At 40.6% G+C, this 18,193-nt stretch overlaps 1 protein-coding gene across 3 annotated transcripts in view; it reads right to left on the bottom strand.

The window, feature by feature from the left end:
- The window catches only part of ZDHHC3 (zinc finger DHHC-type palmitoyltransferase 3), a 41,219-nt gene that overhangs the window by 17,646 nt on the left and 5,380 nt on the right, over positions 1 to 18,193 (bottom strand). For all 3 annotated transcript variants that reach the window (XM_056857354.1, XM_056857353.1, XM_056857355.1), the window contains exons 2-4: positions 7,287 to 7,616; positions 4,308 to 4,432; positions 2,353 to 2,449 (exon numbers count right to left, since the gene is read on the bottom strand). In XM_056857354.1, coding sequence (XP_056713332.1) covers positions 2,353 to 2,449; positions 4,308 to 4,432; positions 7,287 to 7,592 — 528 coding nt within the window. In that variant the 5' untranslated portion in view covers positions 7,593 to 7,616. The remainder of the gene's footprint in view (positions 1 to 2,352; positions 2,450 to 4,307; positions 4,433 to 7,286; positions 7,617 to 18,193) is intronic.

The raw sequence follows: 18,193 nt of genomic DNA on the forward strand, positions 1-18,193 counted from the left end.
AAGTCAGATCTTGATTAACTGTAAGTGTGAGGATGCCCACAAAAGCATATCTTTCCTGCCTTCTCTTTCCCACAGCAGCCTCAGATCGTCCCACCTTCCTCTTCCACCAGTGGGGCTGATCTAATAGAATTAAAATTAAGCATCTCCCATTTACAGCTATATGTTTTCAATTAGAAAATACAGTGGATGTTTCCACTGAGGATTACATTGTTCCATACAAAAGTTAACAGCATTGTAATCACCTCCCCCCACCACCACCTCTGTGCCCCAACCCCTGGCAAGTTCCCTGTGCTTCCTTCTTAAGTCTAAGGAAATAAAAAGTTGTATACTTAAGACCAAAAAGGCAATAATCTAAGAGTGCAATATATCCCATTTTGTCAAGATGGTGTGCCAGTTTTTAGCTGCAGCTGAAATCCAAGATGGCATTCAGTTCAGATAAACATTATTCTAGCCTCCATGATTAAAGATTCCTTTATCTGCAGCCTCATCTCCTAAATTGCTTTAGCTGGAGAATGAATAGGCCTATGCATATCCAGTGGAAAAGTACCTGGACTAAACTGACTGAATGAACAAGGCGCCCATTTTCCCTAACAATAGTAAATTATGTGATAAGAGCGGGGCGGGGGAAACTACTCTTTCAGAATATATGTCATATGATTAGAGTAAATTAAGAGCCCCATTTTACTTCAAGTCAGATGAGAGCCTTCTGAAGATGGTCAGCATTTGCATCTAGAGGCCAATTACCAAATCCACAGTAATACGGGATAATGTTCACAATTTATTTTACTGTAAGCCAGAATTAACAAATTTAAAGGACCAAAAGGCAATCTGGTCTGACTCCCTACCCCTAAGGTAAGACCACTACCAGCTCAACGCCCCAACTCTTCCAAAACCTTTAAAAATATATTTATTTTTATTTATTTCATTTATACCAGGGGTATCAAACATAAGGCCTGTGGGCCAGATCCGACCCCTTGAGAGCTCTTATCCGGCCCGCGAGCCAACCGAGGCAGCCACCCCAAACACACACTCTCGATCTGGGCTGATGAGGCATGGCCCGGCCTGACCAAGTGACATTTATGTCATATCCTGGGCCCATAACAATTGAGTTTGACACCCCTGATTTATACCCTACCTTTCTTCCCAGTGGGGACCCACTGCTCTCTTTTCCTCTATTTTATACAACAACCTTGTGAGGTAGGTTAGAGTAAGAATGTATGACTGGCCCAAGATCACCCAGCCTGCTTCCATGGCGAAGTGGGGATCCAATCCAGTTCTGACACCCTGCTGGCTCTTTAATTGGCTTATGCAGTCTTGAACAACAGTGGTGTTAAATGCTACAATGGTAGTGTTAAGTGTGCCCACAGGAAACTACCAGCTGATTCAAGAAAAGAGAAGAAAATCACATACTATTGTAGAAGGAAAAAGAAAAAAATCCCCAGTCAACACACACACGCCCAGGGTTTCCAGCCTCTCCGTATTTTCTTGACAGGTTACTTTCAATGAAAAACCGGATGTAATTGGAACCGTCATGTTCTTTAGTTGCTATATAATGAGCAAACTGTGGTGGGGGAGTGTTGCTCTATTAAAACAGTCCGACCACTTTGGCAACGGCAGGGAGACAGAGAGAGATTCTTTGTTAAAAACCAAAACCGTTCACTGTTAAGTTATGTAAAGGTTGTTTAGAGTAAATGAATGTATGAAAGTAGATATAACATTTTAGGATAAAAGTACATTTTGGAGCAAACTCAGGTTATTAATATTTAACATTTGTATGTTCTTAATCTGAATTATGTTTTCTATTCTGTATTTTCTATATTTTTGTGATGTTTTATTATTATATAATAAAAATTAAGTTAAACTAAAACCATTCTCTATTGTTACAATTTAAAAAACGTTTTATGACTGATGAAGAAGAATAAGCCTGTGCCTCAGTGGTAGAACCTCTGCTTGGTGTGCAGAAGGTCCCAGGTTCAATCCCCAGCATCTCTAGTTAAAGGGACTAGGCAAGTAGGTGATGTGAAAGACCTCTGCCTGAGACCCTGGAGAGCTGCTGCCAGTCTGAGTAGACAATACTGACTTTGATGGACCAATGGTCTGGTTCAGTATAAGGCAGCTTCATGTGTTCATATGTTCAACACACACTTTGGATGGCTTAAAGTTATTCTTCAGCGGCATTACTCAATTATGTTGCAGAGTTAAGAAACTGTCACTCTTTCTGCAGGAAAAAAATTCCATTGTTATGATTTTCAAAAAGTTCAACATCTTAAGACATTGAGCAAGTCCCACTTGAAGTTTCAGTGCCCTGGTCTGAATGAGAGGGGGAAAGAAAATACTCAGTAAGCTACTTACTGTAAACAGTACAAAGTACTTCTGGTTATTCTCTCCTACACAGTTGTTAACCCACGGACAATGGTGATCCATTTTCCGAATACATCTCTTGCAAACACTAATTAAACAAACAAAAAAGATAATACACTTCAACTTCATAACCTGATATGGAATCCCGTCCACTTAGAAAATTCAAGCCTTTTCACTGATACCAGGCCACCAAGAAAATATTGCTCCTTTACCAAAACTACTGTGGCTTTTGAGTTACCTACACTGAAGCTACATTGTTTCTGATGCACATCATCATCCAAAATTGAAGAAATATCAACTGGATTTCAAGAAGATTTAATAAGTGATCAGCTTTGATGCAATGCCTTCGAATGACTCAAGCGCCTGTGTTTGGGTTGCAACAGTTTGAGGAACCTCAGAAAAATACTTTAATAGACTATACCTAAAGCCTAGCCTCAGTTGCTGATGCTTACAAAGCTCTCCCATAATGAGCCCTTCCCCTGGATTCTGAGGTTCCATATTACTAAAAAATAGTTATGACAGCAGAACTTAGTGTCCAAACATTAAAAAAGAATAAACTCCTTCAAAGAACAAACTCTGTCATATGCATGGATTTAATGCATGGATTTAAAATGCATGTATTTTAAAATATTAATTTTCTGTGTTTTTATAAAATAAATTATTATTTTTCTATACTGATTAGACAAAGTATTCATCAATCAATATAAGTGAACATCAGAGTATAAATTCTAATTAATAATTGTTGAAAATACATACATACGTAGATAAAAAATAAAATATAAAGACTTCCCCCTACACCTCCCTCAATCTTGTCATTTATTTGTAATCTCCTTTGTTTAAGATTATAATCCTAATATTGTTTATAACGTTTGCTATTTCATTTCCTATATTAAAATAAAGAAAAATAAAAAAGAAAGAACAGATATAAAAAGCATTATTTTAATAATATAAAATGGATTAGATAATAAGTGTCATTAACTTCCTTTAAAAATGAATATTCTAATTCCTCCATTTCTCCCACATATCTAATAAGTACCAGTTATGTTAATGCCATTAATTATTCTATTTTTATCAAAGCCAAGCCATTTTCTGTATTTTAAGCTGCAAAAGAACACAACTGTACTCTTGTGCAACGCACAAAAACAAAAAAGAAATGAACTCCTTTCTGTGCCAAAAAAGGTGTTATTAAAAACGCACACAAGGAGAGTTTGTTGCTATTGTTGTTAAGTTACCAAAGTGTAACAGTGTAGTATTCCCAACATCAATCAAAAAATTACACCAAAGGAGTTCACAATGAAATCCCCCACTCCTCTGCTTGCTTGTACATTGCTCAGGAGCATTGTCGCTTCTAGGGAAAGGCAACAGCAAACATTCTCTTTCAGGAAAGCAGATTTTTAAAATGTATTTAAAAATCTTGAAGGAATGTTTTTCTTGTACAAAATCGATTTATTTTTTCCAATATTTTCTTTTCATGCCAGAGGATAATTGAGTAGAACCCAAGGCATAATACTCGTCCACTTCACTCCTCTTTGGAGGCCACTCTGTCCTTTAGTGTTACTCGCACCCTGCTGTGTCTCATTTATCCACCCTTGCTCTTTGTGTTACACAGAAACACGCATGACTATCAGTACAGGAACAGAGAGGAGGAACAGCAAGTATGTAAAGTAGGGTACGGACTTCCTTCACAAAGAGATCCACTGATGAAGAAAGGACCCAAACTGCTCCTTGACAGGGTAAGCTGAAGATTTTCTCACCTGCCTGATGTTTAAGGGGCAGGCCGGCAGGACCTTGGTAATTCCCAGCTGACATTCATTTGAGGGACGGAGGAAGTTTCATAACAAAAATTAGCCATCGTAGACCGGGTCATTATGATACCCAGATGAACATAAAGGAAACAATTCAGGTGTCATGACCATGATAGACAACAACAGCGGATCTTTTTTTACCTGCAGTGGTGTGCTCTGTCAGGTTTAATGCTACAGCATTTTGGACACTTGTAAACCACTTGCCCTGGTTTCAGCTGTAAACTCTCTATGAACTCTTTTGTAGCATTACCTTTGGGCACTGCACCCTGGAAAAGAGAACAGACACGTTTCAGAACGCTCACCTATCAGAAAATTCACCGTTAGAGAATCACTATATACAGGGAGTCTGCCCAGCCTCAGACGTCTCTGCACAGCATCAAATTTTTGTACACTGAACACCTGTACTGAGTCAAACCCTTGGTCTACTCAGTGTCAATACTGTCTACTCTGCTAGGTGGTGGCTCTCCAGGGTCTCAAGTGGTGGTCTTTCACATCATCTACTACCTGATCTTTTTGAACCTGGAGATGCTGGGACTGAACCTGGGACCTTGGGCTATTTTTACATTCTTAGAAAGTAAAAGTGAATTTTGGGGTTTGATCCTATGACTCATAGAATCATAGAGTTGGAAGGAACCACCAGGGTCATCTAGTCCAACCCCCTGCACAGTGCAGGAAATTCACAACTACCTCCCCCCACATCCCCAGTGTCCCCAACCCTCCCATAGAAGGACTCCCTTCCTCCAAGTCTCCCAAAGGACTCCCTTCCTCCAAGACTTCCTCTAACAGAGGAAGACTTCCTTGACTTCCTGCTTTATCATAAAAAGCCATTCTTCAGTGGTAGAAGCCTTTCCCTCTTGAAGGAAGACTTAGCAAAAGAGGGTTATAGTGCCCGAGAGTCTGAGGCCCAATTTATATGCTCGTTTAGCATGACCTGAAAATAATATGAAAGAGTTTTCTGTGTACTTCTGGCAATTTCAATGGCATCTGGGTACCCAAAGGTTTGGTAGGATAAATAATATATAGATAATGAAAATATAATTTATTTAAAGCGCTATGTCAAGAGAAAAATTATTTAAAAACGTTAAAACAGCACAATGGCATTTCCTAAGGTTGATATCTATAACCACATGCCAGGCGCGTTTTGGCCTATTTGGCCTTCCTCAGTGGTCAATTGAAACCCATGTAAAACATACACACATTTACAGATATATATACGATACATATACAGACAATATATATAAGACCAGGCATGCAAATAGGTTGTATAATATATTACCAATTAAACAAACATCTGGTAAGATTGTCTCAAGTTGTTATACTGGGCTGTATATGCCCCCCATATAAAATGTGTGCAATTATCAACCTGGTAAAACTGCCATAATTTCAACGGCATTGCAGAACAAGAAAAAGTAGCATTGTAATGGTGGGGTTGAAATGGCCACAAGCAAATAAGAACCTGCTTCATATAAACTGCTGCTCATGTGGATTGAACCCATGCAACTGCATTTTCAAACTGCAGTTGTCCAAGTCAGGTACTTCAGATTCCTCCACATAAAACACATACACCAACATGAAGAGGAAGAAACATCTGTCCTGGCACATCCATAATTACCAGCCCCACTTTCTAACTGCAATTTGTATGAATGTGGCAGACGTATCCAGCCACCAGTAAACAGTACCTATAACTATAGGTATGATAAAAAAACACAATCCTAAGCAGTTCAACACTGAATCCTACTCAGGTCTTTACCATGGGGCTTACTCACAGGAAAGTCTTCTTACAACAGTACTGCGAGTCACTTTAACTGGGGTCTAACTGGCCCCTTTATGGTAGTAAAGAACACATATAGCACAAAGAGGTAAGACCAGGGAGGGATTTTTGTACAAATTTTGTCATGACCCTGAAGAATTATACAGCAAAGGAACAGAATGCTTAGTGAAATGGAAAATTCCCATCAACTTGACCAGATCAGATTTCTCCCTTTCATTTTCTTCTCTACTACTATTTAAAACACTTAAGCCCTAAAATAACACAGTTCAGGGGGAAATCCCAGATTCCATTAGCAGAGAATTCAAAAGTCAACGCTTAACAGGTAGGAAAGCCGCTTATTTATTGAAATTTTAAAACCACACCCACCTGGAGGATTTAAGGCTTGAAAAGAATTCACAGTTAACACACACCCAGTTAAAAATTTTGCACTATCAACAACAAATATCTAGTTCTAACATGAAAAGCAAGTATTTTTTAAATAAGCATTTTTATTTGTAATCCAGTTCAGTTGCAATCATACTTGTCTGCAGAGACAAGCACGCAAGACTGGTTTTTCCAGCTTTTCAGGCCACGCCATGCCATTGATTTTATATTTATTTCTGAATAAGTTGGGTGAGGAAAGCAGACTTTTTTTGCCTGCATTTTCTCTCTTTACTTATTCTGAAGAAACTGCTCACTCAGCAAAAATAAAAACCCAGGATTCCCCCCACCCAACTTTGCTATTCCGTTTGACGACAATACGTTAGCAACAATCAGAGCACAAATGTTTGCTCTTTACAAAGCACTCTACGACACTGGCCAAGCAGAAATCAAAACATGTTCAAGTTTAACGCCACCCAACTCAACGACTAATTTTTAACTATCACAACAAGTTAACATACAGAATGTCCGGTAGCAACTGAGATGTGTTGATCAGCCCTACAGCAGGGGCAATTTTCACTCAGATATTGGCTGACAGCCATAAAAGGAATGATCCTCTTGTGTTCCCTTGTGGCAATCTTAGCTTAACGTATTAATTAATTGCAATATGTGGTTATAAAGAAAAGAAATGAAAAAGCAGCTGGGCTTAACAAAATGTCACTCAAGGCAGGCAAGGTCATTGAAAACTCTGCCCCTTGGCCAAAGTTGGCAGCCCCTACAATGTCTTATTTGATTGCTCAATTACCGTAAAAGAACAACTCAATGGTAACATTTATATGCTGCCTGCAACAAAACAAACAGTAAAAGCAGTTTTAAAAATACACATATATATATACACATATACATCCAACAAAAACAATTAAACAAACCACCAAAAAACAAAACAAAGAAAAATGGCAGCAGGCTAATATATTCAGTGATACACTTACCGGGTCTGTTAGCATAGCTCGAAGATGCGAAGTCAGAGCCAGGAATGCCAATGTATGGAAAACTACTCCATTGATCGCACTGTAAATATAGTCTCTTGACGGAATCAACATAATAAAGAGGACTACAAAGTCAGCGTAGAAGACCAGAAACCAGGTGACGACCCCACAGGCGATACCACAGCCATCGCGAATAAACCACATTGTTCCTGACGAACTGCGGGTAGGAGGCGGAACGCACTTGTCTGGCTGGAGGTATTCTGGTTTCCTCTCAATATCTCTGAAGCGGTGGACTGGAGAAATCATCATAGGTTATAATGTCCATTCTTGGATCTGGAAAAGAAGTAAAATAAAAATGGTCCTCCGCTTTACAAACTTAACTGAGGAGCTTCCCTCTGGTCATGAATCTCATGGGGAAGAATCCCAGACTGCAGAAAAAGGGAGGGGGGAAAGGGGGGAGGGGGAGAAAAATCAGTAAAATAGAAAAGAATGTTGGTATAGCATTTCCCAGTTAAGATGTTTCAGTATGTTATATTAATGCTAAAATTAATATGGATAAACACCACTGATCTACTATGAAAATGAATCTGTATGGATATTACCTTTTTGACCTTTTAATCCATGGTTTGGAGGACTCCAAACAACCTCTAGATCAGTGGTTCCCAAACTTTTCGGGCCACCGCCCCCTTGGTTCCACAAACTCAACCCCAGCGCCCCCTACCCTATCCAATCCAACAACACAGTTGAGGGGACCCACCTCTAGTGCCCCCCTGCTGCCCCCTTGCCTCTTAGTGCCCCCCAGGTAATCCCACTGCCCCCCAGGGGGTGGTACTGCCCACTTTGGGAAACATTGCTCTAGACTGAGTGTTCCCTATTCTCACATGCTATTTTCTCCCTCTATTCCTGTCCCCCAGAAACCATACTTTGTCATTACACATTTAAGGGGGAAAAATCATGATTTGCACAGATCATAGTCCACCAAGAAATCAGAAATACAAACTATAGTTTGATCGTGCTTTGCAATTAGCCATTCTGGAGGCTGATAAGCTGTAAAATAAAACTTATAATTAAGGGCCATTAAGATGCTTATCTAATAGCCCAGCCATAGTCAAGAACGCAAGCATAACCTAAAAGGTAATTATTTTTCAACACAATTTATCCCAGGGGTTCTTAACCTTTAGTCCAGTAGCACCAACACAAAAACATCATCATCATAATCAACTAACCCCCTCCCGCCACAAATAAAAAAATTAAGGTAGGAAAAACTGCATTCCAGTTAAAGCAACTTTATATAGGTATGTCTATAATATATGCATACAACAACCACTACCACCACAACAAAACAGATCTAAAAGACCCTTGTGCCTGATAGTGAACAACCAGTAACCTTACAGTTAGGCCTGCCTCTTTTTGCCGTGTGCCATTTTAAGGGAATAGACAGAAATCTAGAATTTGATTCTCAGTGCAGGTTGAACGGTATAAAACCACCCTCCTCCACTGGCCGACAGAAAACACTCTAAGACCAAACAAGCTTTTTTAAACAATCCATTATGAAAAAATCATACATACACGCTCACTATTATTTCGTATAAAACCTGTACAGAAACATATGGAAGAATTATTTGGAAATCTAGTCGTCACTCCCCATCCCTCTTAAGTCCACTGTATGTAAAAATGTTGACTCCCTCCAGATTATTGAAACAAAGGGTTCTAGACATGGAGTGGCAAACCTTGTCCTCATCAGCACGTAGGGTCTGCTCCCCATCTGAGCCCTAGTGACCTACTTTTCTTGTTTAACTTCGCCACAACTCCGACGGGCCTTCATGTTAATGCACCTAAACATCTTTCTGTCTGAAATATTTTGGGGTTAAATTTTGCGGTTAAAATTCAAGAATACCCCCATCTGTAATCAGACTTTCCCAAGTTCGCAGAACCTACCAGAGACAACGACCCCATGTGCTGCTCTATTGTGTCTATTATGATGTGTTGTTCCTTTCACTGAAATAAATGGGCGTGTGCGAGCACAGGTGAACTGGACCTCCCATTGCTGATGGGACAAATGTATCGTTAGCAAAAAGCAAACTAGTTAGAGCAAAGCTTCTTAAACTGTGGGTCGTGACCTCATATGGGGTCGCGTAACTGAATGTGGGGGGGGGTCACGAAAAATTAGCTTTCATCTTTAATAAATGGTAATATTATATGTACACCAAATACTTGTTTTAAAATAAAATTATTTGTGATGTATTATCAGTAAATGTTTGATCTGTATACCTATTTTATATACCTATGTATCCGGGGTCGCGTAAAAATTTCTCGGGCGAAAAGAGGTCACGAGTGGAAAAAGTTTAAGAAGCCCTGAGTTAGAGAACAACATTTTCTTGCGAATGCTTTAATTACGTGTCTTCTGGTGGAGCTACCGGACTAAGCCAACCGTCCATACATTTCCAAATACAGAAGGTCTGTAGGAAACAAAGAGAAGCATAGACATCTGCTTCAAAAATCTGAATAGCTAGGGGTTTCTGGATATCATTATCAACCTCACACCTTGGTTCTGGACTGTATGGGCCACTCTCTGAGCCCAAAAGAAGTGTTAGCCAAGTCAAAAGGTATATACAAGGTGCTGATTTAGAACCTGCTACAATACACCCCTCCCACAAGGGAGTAGGAGATAGTCCCACAGCCATATTCTGGCTGGGAGGGGCATCCGCTAAGCAGTCACTTGACAAAGTCTTCAGCTTGACAGTCCAGTGATTCTGGGATCAAACTGCTAGAATTGACAATGACTTTGAGTTCAGGGCCAAAACCACCAGTTGGTCTTGCCTGGGAGAAAGTTAAGTATCCCTGATCTGATATATAAACTATCTAAACTGTTTTTCAGTTATTCCCCTACCCTGCAGCTACTAGCCATGGTAACTGTTGGGAACCTCCATGATCAGAGGCAGTAAACCTCTGAATACTAGCACTAAGAGGCAATATCAGGGAAAGGTGTTGGCCTCCATGCCCTTTTTTGGCCCTCCACAATAAATTGCTGGCAACTGTGTGATACAGGATGCTGGATAAGATGAACCATTGGTTTGATCTAGCAATGCTTTTCTTACGTTTTATCCACTTTGCAAAACCGCAGTTAGTCTCTGACTGGTTCTTTAAAGGGTTTTATGTATTAGCTCCTTCCAACATCTTTGTTTTGCCTTATATACTCTCTCACTTCCCCCACAAAAAGACCTGAATATACTGGGTACTAGAAGTGTCTTGCTCTTTGATTTTTAATATTCCCAAAGTTACCATGTATTCTTCATTCACTGTTTTGTAATTTGAATCTTCCCAAATGGCTTAGTTATTTATAGCCTAATTAACATACTGTCTGCTCCAAGCTGCTATTTCTTTGCGGCATTTTTTAGTAGACTCAGTCGGGTAAGCATCGTGTGTCTATGAAATATTTTTGTTCTGAAAATTCAGTTGATGTAAATTTGTGCAAATCAAAAAACTTGTTTTCATATTTAAGACTAACCGGTGCAATTCACTAACTCTGAGAGCAGTGCTGTAGTAGGATTCTGACAATAAAGCTACCCACTAACTTCTTAATGGACCTTACTTCCTTTTATTAAAAATTATCAGTTAAAAATAAATCTATTTTGCTTGTATTACATGACATTTTCAGATTCACAGAATTAAGAACTACTTCAGATTACAGAAGATGGTCTCCTTAATTCTACTATGTATCAGCCAACATTTAAAGTACACGGTAAACACGAACAAGAAGAGTTGGTCAGATGTGTCTCAGAGATACATTGCTACATATTTTCTGATAAATGATAAAAACACTAGGACAAATATGTGGCTAACCAGCAGTGTAAAATCCAGGATCTACTTTTCCTGTAATTTCCTAAATAAATAAATGTGAGTAGGAGCCCAGGATGGTTAAGCATAACATGTACACTTCTGATCCTTGGACATAACAGACAAGACTAGGATGATTCATTTTAGAGTCCAGCTAAGTGAAGCAAGAGTTGAGAAATAGGTCAGTGCAACACGTTCAACAGCTCATTAGTCACTGATGCAACAATTCTCATCACTTGAGAGGCAGAGAAGAAACACTACATACACCCATAAACCACTACAAAGCAAGGTGAATGCCTCCATTAACACTGAAGGAACATCTAACACCAGGTAACATGGAAGAACATCTAACGCTGGGTGTCTTGCCAGGAATGAACAATACAGTTCAAGTATTTTATGACTTTTGTTCTTAAGAGCAGCCCTGTTGGATCAAACCAAAAGGACCACCTAGGCCAAATTCCTGTTTCCAACAAACAATTCTGGGAATCTCGCAAGCAGCGGCTGTGTATACTACCCAGCAGTAAGTATTCAGAGGATAAACAATATAAAGTTTCCATTTGGCCCCATGAATTTTTATAACACCCATTTAATACCTAAACCAGAGTTCACATTAAAGCACCTCTGGTGGATTTTAGATGGCCTCTCTTAAAAAAAGAAAGAGGTCAGGTGTGGGCATCTGTCCAGTAACTTCCACAGTAAAGACCATTGAAGACAATTTAACTTCTCTGCAATTTCCTAGTCTCCTTTAGTAGAGCTTTGTTACCGTTTGATCCTATTGATTTCCTGGCTAGCTTGCTGCTTCTTAAGTAAGCAAAAAGACAAACTTATTGGTTGTTTTCACATCTTTAGTCATTTTGCTCCTCCAGCTCCTTCTTTCCTCTTTGTCAATTTGCATTCGTTTTGACAAAAATGTGTGTGTGTCCTCATTATTTTCTTTAGGCAAAACTCCCACTTTAAAAAAAGAAGAAGCCTTCTTAACTTGTGTAACTTCTTTGATTTTGCCAACCCAGGGTGTGGCTGCTGTGTAAAAGGCAAATTCCATGCTGGCCATAATTAGACAAGGAATAGAGAATAAAACTGCTGCTATCTTACTACCCTTGTACAAAACTATGATGAGACCACACTTGGAATACTGGGTACAGGGCGACCAAGATGATCAGGGGGCTAGAGCAACTGCCCCATGAGGAACAGTTAAAATGCTTAGGGCTGTTCAGCTTGGAAAGAAGGCGGTTAAGGGGAGATATGATAGAGGTCTATAAAATTATGCATGGTATGGAGAGAGTGGAAAAGGAGAAGCTTTTCTCCCTGTCTAACCATACCAGAACGTGGGGTCATCTGCTGAAGCTAGAGGGTGATTCAAAACAGATAAAAGGAAATATCTCTTCACACAATGCATAATTAAATTATGGAACTCGCTGACCCGGGATGTGGTGATAGCTGCCATCTTGGAAGGCTTTAAGAGGGGAGTGGACATGTTCATGGAGGAGAGGGCTATTCATGGCTACAGTCAAAATGAACTAGTCATGATGCATACCTCTTCTCTCTAGTATCAGAGGAGCTTGCCTATTATATTAGGTGCTGTGGAACACACACAGGATGCTGCTGCAGTTGTCTTGTTTGTCGGCTTCCTAGAGGCACCTGGTTGGCCACTGTGTGAACAGACTGCTGGACACGATGGGCCTTGGTCTGATCTAGCATGGCTTTTCTTATGTCCTTAATCACAGCTCTCCTAAACACTATATAAACAGCAGCCAGGAGACCCATATCTCAGTTGATAGGGAACATGGCTACATTTCTCTGCCTTCATGTTGCGCACACTTGGAACACACAAAGCAGGACCTGCAGTTATGAAGACTCTAGAAAAACCATCAGTCACAGAGAAAAACCAACACTGCTCCAGCATTTTTCCAGAATCCTCCTAGGTTCTCCACCCCAGGACACAGACACCAGGAGGGATCCTCCACTCCTCCAACTAGAATGCAAGAATGCATCACACACAGCTAAACAACGGGGTTTATAGCCTCTGCATAAATTTGAGTCCCCACACCACCTCCAAGGCAACGTATACCTACTGGGTACTAGGCCAACAACTCTTCATCCCAAGAAGCTGCCATCCTGTGCCACCTATGCAGGGGACACTGCTTAAGCATGCACAATACAAAAGAGGGTCCCCTCATTGGAAATATGCTGGCAGAATATTACCAGCACATCAGCATGGTGTGATGGCCATATAACCTTCACATACAAACGGGGGAAACAGGGAGCACAACCACATTCCTGCCAGTCACTCCCTTTTTGCTGGGCTGGCCAAATTTATTTTATTACATTTTACCCCACCCTCCCCAGCCCAGTCTTACATCACCTACTTGCCTAGTCCCTTTAACTGGAGATGCTGGGGACTGAACCTGGGACCTTCTGCTTGCCAAGCAAATGCTATACCACTGAGCCACAGCCCCTCCCCACTCTACACTGGAAGGTGCTTTTGTTTCCTATGTCCCTTCCTTGTTGTGTGTGTGGTTGAGGGCAGGGTGACAGGGAGGAGTACCAGCCTGAGCAGACATTGGTCATCTGCTTCCAGACGTGGCAGAGAACAGGGGTGTCATAACCATGCTCCCCTGCAATTGGTAGGCAATTAAGACTCCAGTGCAGCTGGATCTTTATTGCCAATTTTTTGTCTCTATTAAGAGTACATGATACCAGCTAGCTACGCCACTTCTGCATCACACTGCACCAGCAATGGCCATATACATGCCAACATTCAGGGTTTAGGATTGTGCTTCCTGTGTTCTATGACTCAGCAGCTATCGGGTTCATACACAGTTATTCTTACTGCAGCTTAAACTCAGTGGTGAAATACAACTGGTTCACAAGTTGGCAGCAGAATGGAATCTGCAAACAGAATGAAGGATGGGTTTACCATAAAATTGCACTCCTAACACAGTTTTATTAAACTACACAGCATTTTGAAGATCACTGCCAGTGACGGGTTGTTATAAACAGTTGTAAACTATTTCAGTCTACTGAACTGAACCAAAAAATTCTCAGAATACCACTGCAGAAAGGCTCGAATATCAATATTCAAATCTAGGCTTCATGGTGTCTTCTCCTAGTACTAGACCAAAAAGGAGACAGTGAATTCAGCTAATTTTTCCAACAAATATGAACAAGCCTGGAATTCTGTACCTTTGAGATGTGTGTACGCTTAGAAGTAATTATCTTCAGACACCTTGAAGTCAGCTCCTCCAAAAATATCAAGGCAACAAATCAAACTACTGAAAAATTGGCAGAACATACTGCTTATGTTCACAAAACTGGATCATAATTTGTCATCAGGTAGATTAAAAGTAAACTTTAAAAACCATGAAGGTTACGGAATGATTGTTGCCTTTAAAAACACTTATAACCGATGCGAAAGTATTTTTCTCTGCTATTGACTGACATCGTTACCTTTCTACTATTTGTGATCACAAAGGTATTTCCATTACTTTGCTTAGTCCTAAAATAACCTTTGTACATAAAATAAATTCTCAGCAAATTATCTACACAATAGACAGCACAGGTATTTTATTACAAAGTGACTCGTTTAAATAAAAGATGTATATTTCTGAAGTGCTTAAGCAGAAATATGAATAAGTGAAATTATTTAAGGAAAAACCTAAAAAGTGGGAGTCTTTGGAATTCAAAGTGAAGCTTTATTACGGTATGTCTCTCTCTGTATGACTATGTTCACCATTCAGACACCATCGAAAAAATGGCTATAAATTCGACCAGCTGTAGGGAACTGAAGAAAAATCACAAGCACTACTTCTATTTATTTACAGCAGACACACTTTGATCGAAGAATTGAACAAGAACTAGTTTTGTTACCCAACCATCAAATACTTCATTTCTGCAATGTACAGCACACAACTTGATCCTAAGTTCTGCTGCATCAGCTAAGTCATAAATACAATGTGGGTATTTCGAGTACATTAGACTAGCAGTGCAGCTTGTTTCACCAGGACAAATTTTCAGGAGTAGGATTGAATTTTATTTGTAGTCTATTCACCCCCCACCCCCAAGTATCTGCCTACCCGTGACTGTGATACACATACAAGAAGTTTGAGAAGTGCAACTAACATCTTCAAAATGCTCTGTGAATTATTCAATTGCCTTCTAAGAACATACAGGGCAGTAATACAAATGACTCATTTCAAACTGGAGCTGTTTACCATCTCCCACCACCACCCATAACAGGATACTTCATTCTGAACCCTAGCAAAGTCTATTTTGATATGATGTACATGCTTGCACATATGAACAAACTACCATGTGGAGTACCAAGATAAGTGCTAGCTGAGAGCTTTCCAAGCTAGGATTGTTCATACAAAAAAGCATCAAAACAGGAGGATTGCCACACACTGTGTACTGAAGTGTAGGTAAATAATTTGAGCTAACCAATGTAATCCCAATTTCCATTAAGACTTAACACCTAAACAAACCATTGAAAACAATGCCAGGGAGGGGAGCAGAGAAGGCTACAGGTTTTTATGTGATCGTGTGTATGGGATGTCCTTTGCCCCCTCTACTGAGTCTTCTTTCTGTTGCCCTCCTGATTACAGTTAACCTGGAGGAAACAATTTATTCATTCATTCGAGCTGAGGGCAGTTTACCGCATCTTCCAACAATTCAAACATATAAATTACAGTTAAAATTCTCCAGTGTCTATTAAAATTCTATAGGTGCCCTTAAAACCATCATAATAGCAGGGAATTAAACAGAGGGGAAGGAATAAAGGAAGGGAAATAACAGGCAGCCTCAACAAGGAAGGGATAGGGATTAGGAATAAGCAACGAATAAATAATAATAATTACTAAAAAGGCAGGAAGAGAGGACAGCTAAGATGGAAACCGTCGCTGTCCTCAACCATAGGCCTGGCGGAACATCTCGGCCTTGCAGGCCCTGCGAAACTGCATCAAGTCTCGCAGGGCCCGGGTCTCACTAGAGAGAGGGTTCCACCAGGCTGGGGCCAGACCCAAAAAGGCTCTGGATCTGGCTGAGGACAACCCGATGCTCTTTGGGCCAGGGACCACCCGCAAGTTGTTCCTGGGAGAACGTAACGTTCCTTGAGGGGTGTACTGCATTTCTGAGTCTATAAAATCTTGCAGTGATCCTACAAGGGGTGCAAAAGACTCATAGCTCCTTCTGCTCAGGAAATCCCAGGGTCCTCTGGGGCAGTCTCCCATTGCCTGATGGGAGTAGTTTCTAGAAGAAGCAAAGGAGCATTCATCACTTTACATGCTGTTTTCTCAACAGCTGGCAAGCACAAAATAGCCCAGTTAACAGTGGGCCTTCTGCTAAACTGCAGGTCTCAACAGGTTCTCAACCACACTGAGTCCTGGGTATAGCATGAGAAAACCCAAACACAGAACACTTGCCTTCCAGAAAACTGTGATCGCAAACTGTGGAATGAAGCAGAATAGCCTATCCTATCAGTACCGCAACCTGCCACCACAACATGGCAAGGTAGCAAAGTCCTCACTGGCCACATCCGCAGAGTGAGTGGGTCAAAGAACAATTCTCATCAGACTTCCTCTGTTAGCCTGTAATTTGACCAAAGTGAAGACAGAACAAAAGTCAGGACAGCTTGAGCTCTCCTGGAGCACTTATTCACACCAGCTGGCAAGCCTTGTTATTAACACAAGATAATACCTAAAACTTCGCTCACACAAGCTCAACTGTAGGCCTGGCGGAACATCTTGGTCTTGCAGGCCCTGCGAAATTGCATCAAGTCTCACAGGGCCCGGGTCTCACTAGAGAGAGCTCAACCAGAGCCCAAAAGGCCAGAGCCCAAAAGGCTGAGGACTTGGGAAGGGGCTGGGGCTCAGAGGTAAAGCATCTACTTGGCATGCAGAAGGTCCCAGGTTCAATCCCTGGCATCTCCAGTTAAAGGACCAGGTAGGAGGTGATATGAAAGACCTCAATTAAGTCCCTGGAGAGCCGCTGCCAGTCAGAGTAGACAATACTGACCTTGATGGACCACTACTGACCATGATGGACCAAGAGTCTGATTCAATACAAGGCAGCTTCATGTATTCTCAGCATGGGTTTCACCCATAGATTTTCCTCCAGTTTACACAAAATACGTTGCAATGTTGGTTCTTACTGCTTGGTCATCCATCATAGCACTGGGATTCCAACCACTTTACCAATGCTAGGGTTGGACATTCTTTTTAAAATCGACTCTCTATTGACTATCTAACACTTCAGCTGTTTTATGAAGAGTCTTCCTGAGTTTCTGTCTTTACAAATCAAGTTATGGCATCCCAGGATACTTTACTGTAATTTTGTACAAACCTTCGTAAGTGCTGATGTGTTCACCTGTGTCTGCAGAGAGTAAGTTTGATTTTATGCCAATAAAGGTGATGATTGATGAGTAAGTTTGAGGAAACACAGAAATGACTGGTTTATTATAGCACAAGTGTCCAAGAGCGACATCTTACTTTGTCTGATGCATTAGTATATATATAATTACAGGTTGAAGCACACTTGACAAAAAACTAATTCAACAAAGTGAAAAGATGACGGAAATATAAAGTATTCCCTGATAACTGGAGTGCTAATCTTACATCAACATAATACATACTAAACAGGAATCATTTACCCTTTGTAGGGAAAGCCTATATTCCTTATTAAAGCCTTGAGACACTAAAATCTGTTCACGCCGCTTCTGCAGCCTCACATGGTAACTATCCTTTGAAACCACTCGGTTTAGATGCATCAACTGTAAAACCAGTGCTGTAATACCTAAGGAGGCTGGCAGCTTGCCCAGGATAGTTTCTGCCTTCGTGGTTTCCATACTCTAACAATAAGCAAAGGGTAGCAGTAATGAAATTATGCAAGGATGAGGTTTGTGCAATACTATGCTTTTCTAACCTGGCTTCATATCCTGAGCCTGCTGAGCCTTTCCTATTTAGACTGACACAAAGTTCATTACTGCTGGTGTGGGGTTTGTGGAGATCATGTATTCTGAAACAGACTAGTACTGACAAGTCCAGAGGGGTAGTCCTGTTATAGTGCATTCCTGAAGGGGG

Source organism: Euleptes europaea, chromosome 11 (assembly GCF_029931775.1).
Source record: "Euleptes europaea isolate rEulEur1 chromosome 11, rEulEur1.hap1, whole genome shotgun sequence".
Taxonomy (NCBI): Eukaryota; Metazoa; Chordata; class Lepidosauria; order Squamata; family Sphaerodactylidae; genus Euleptes; species Euleptes europaea.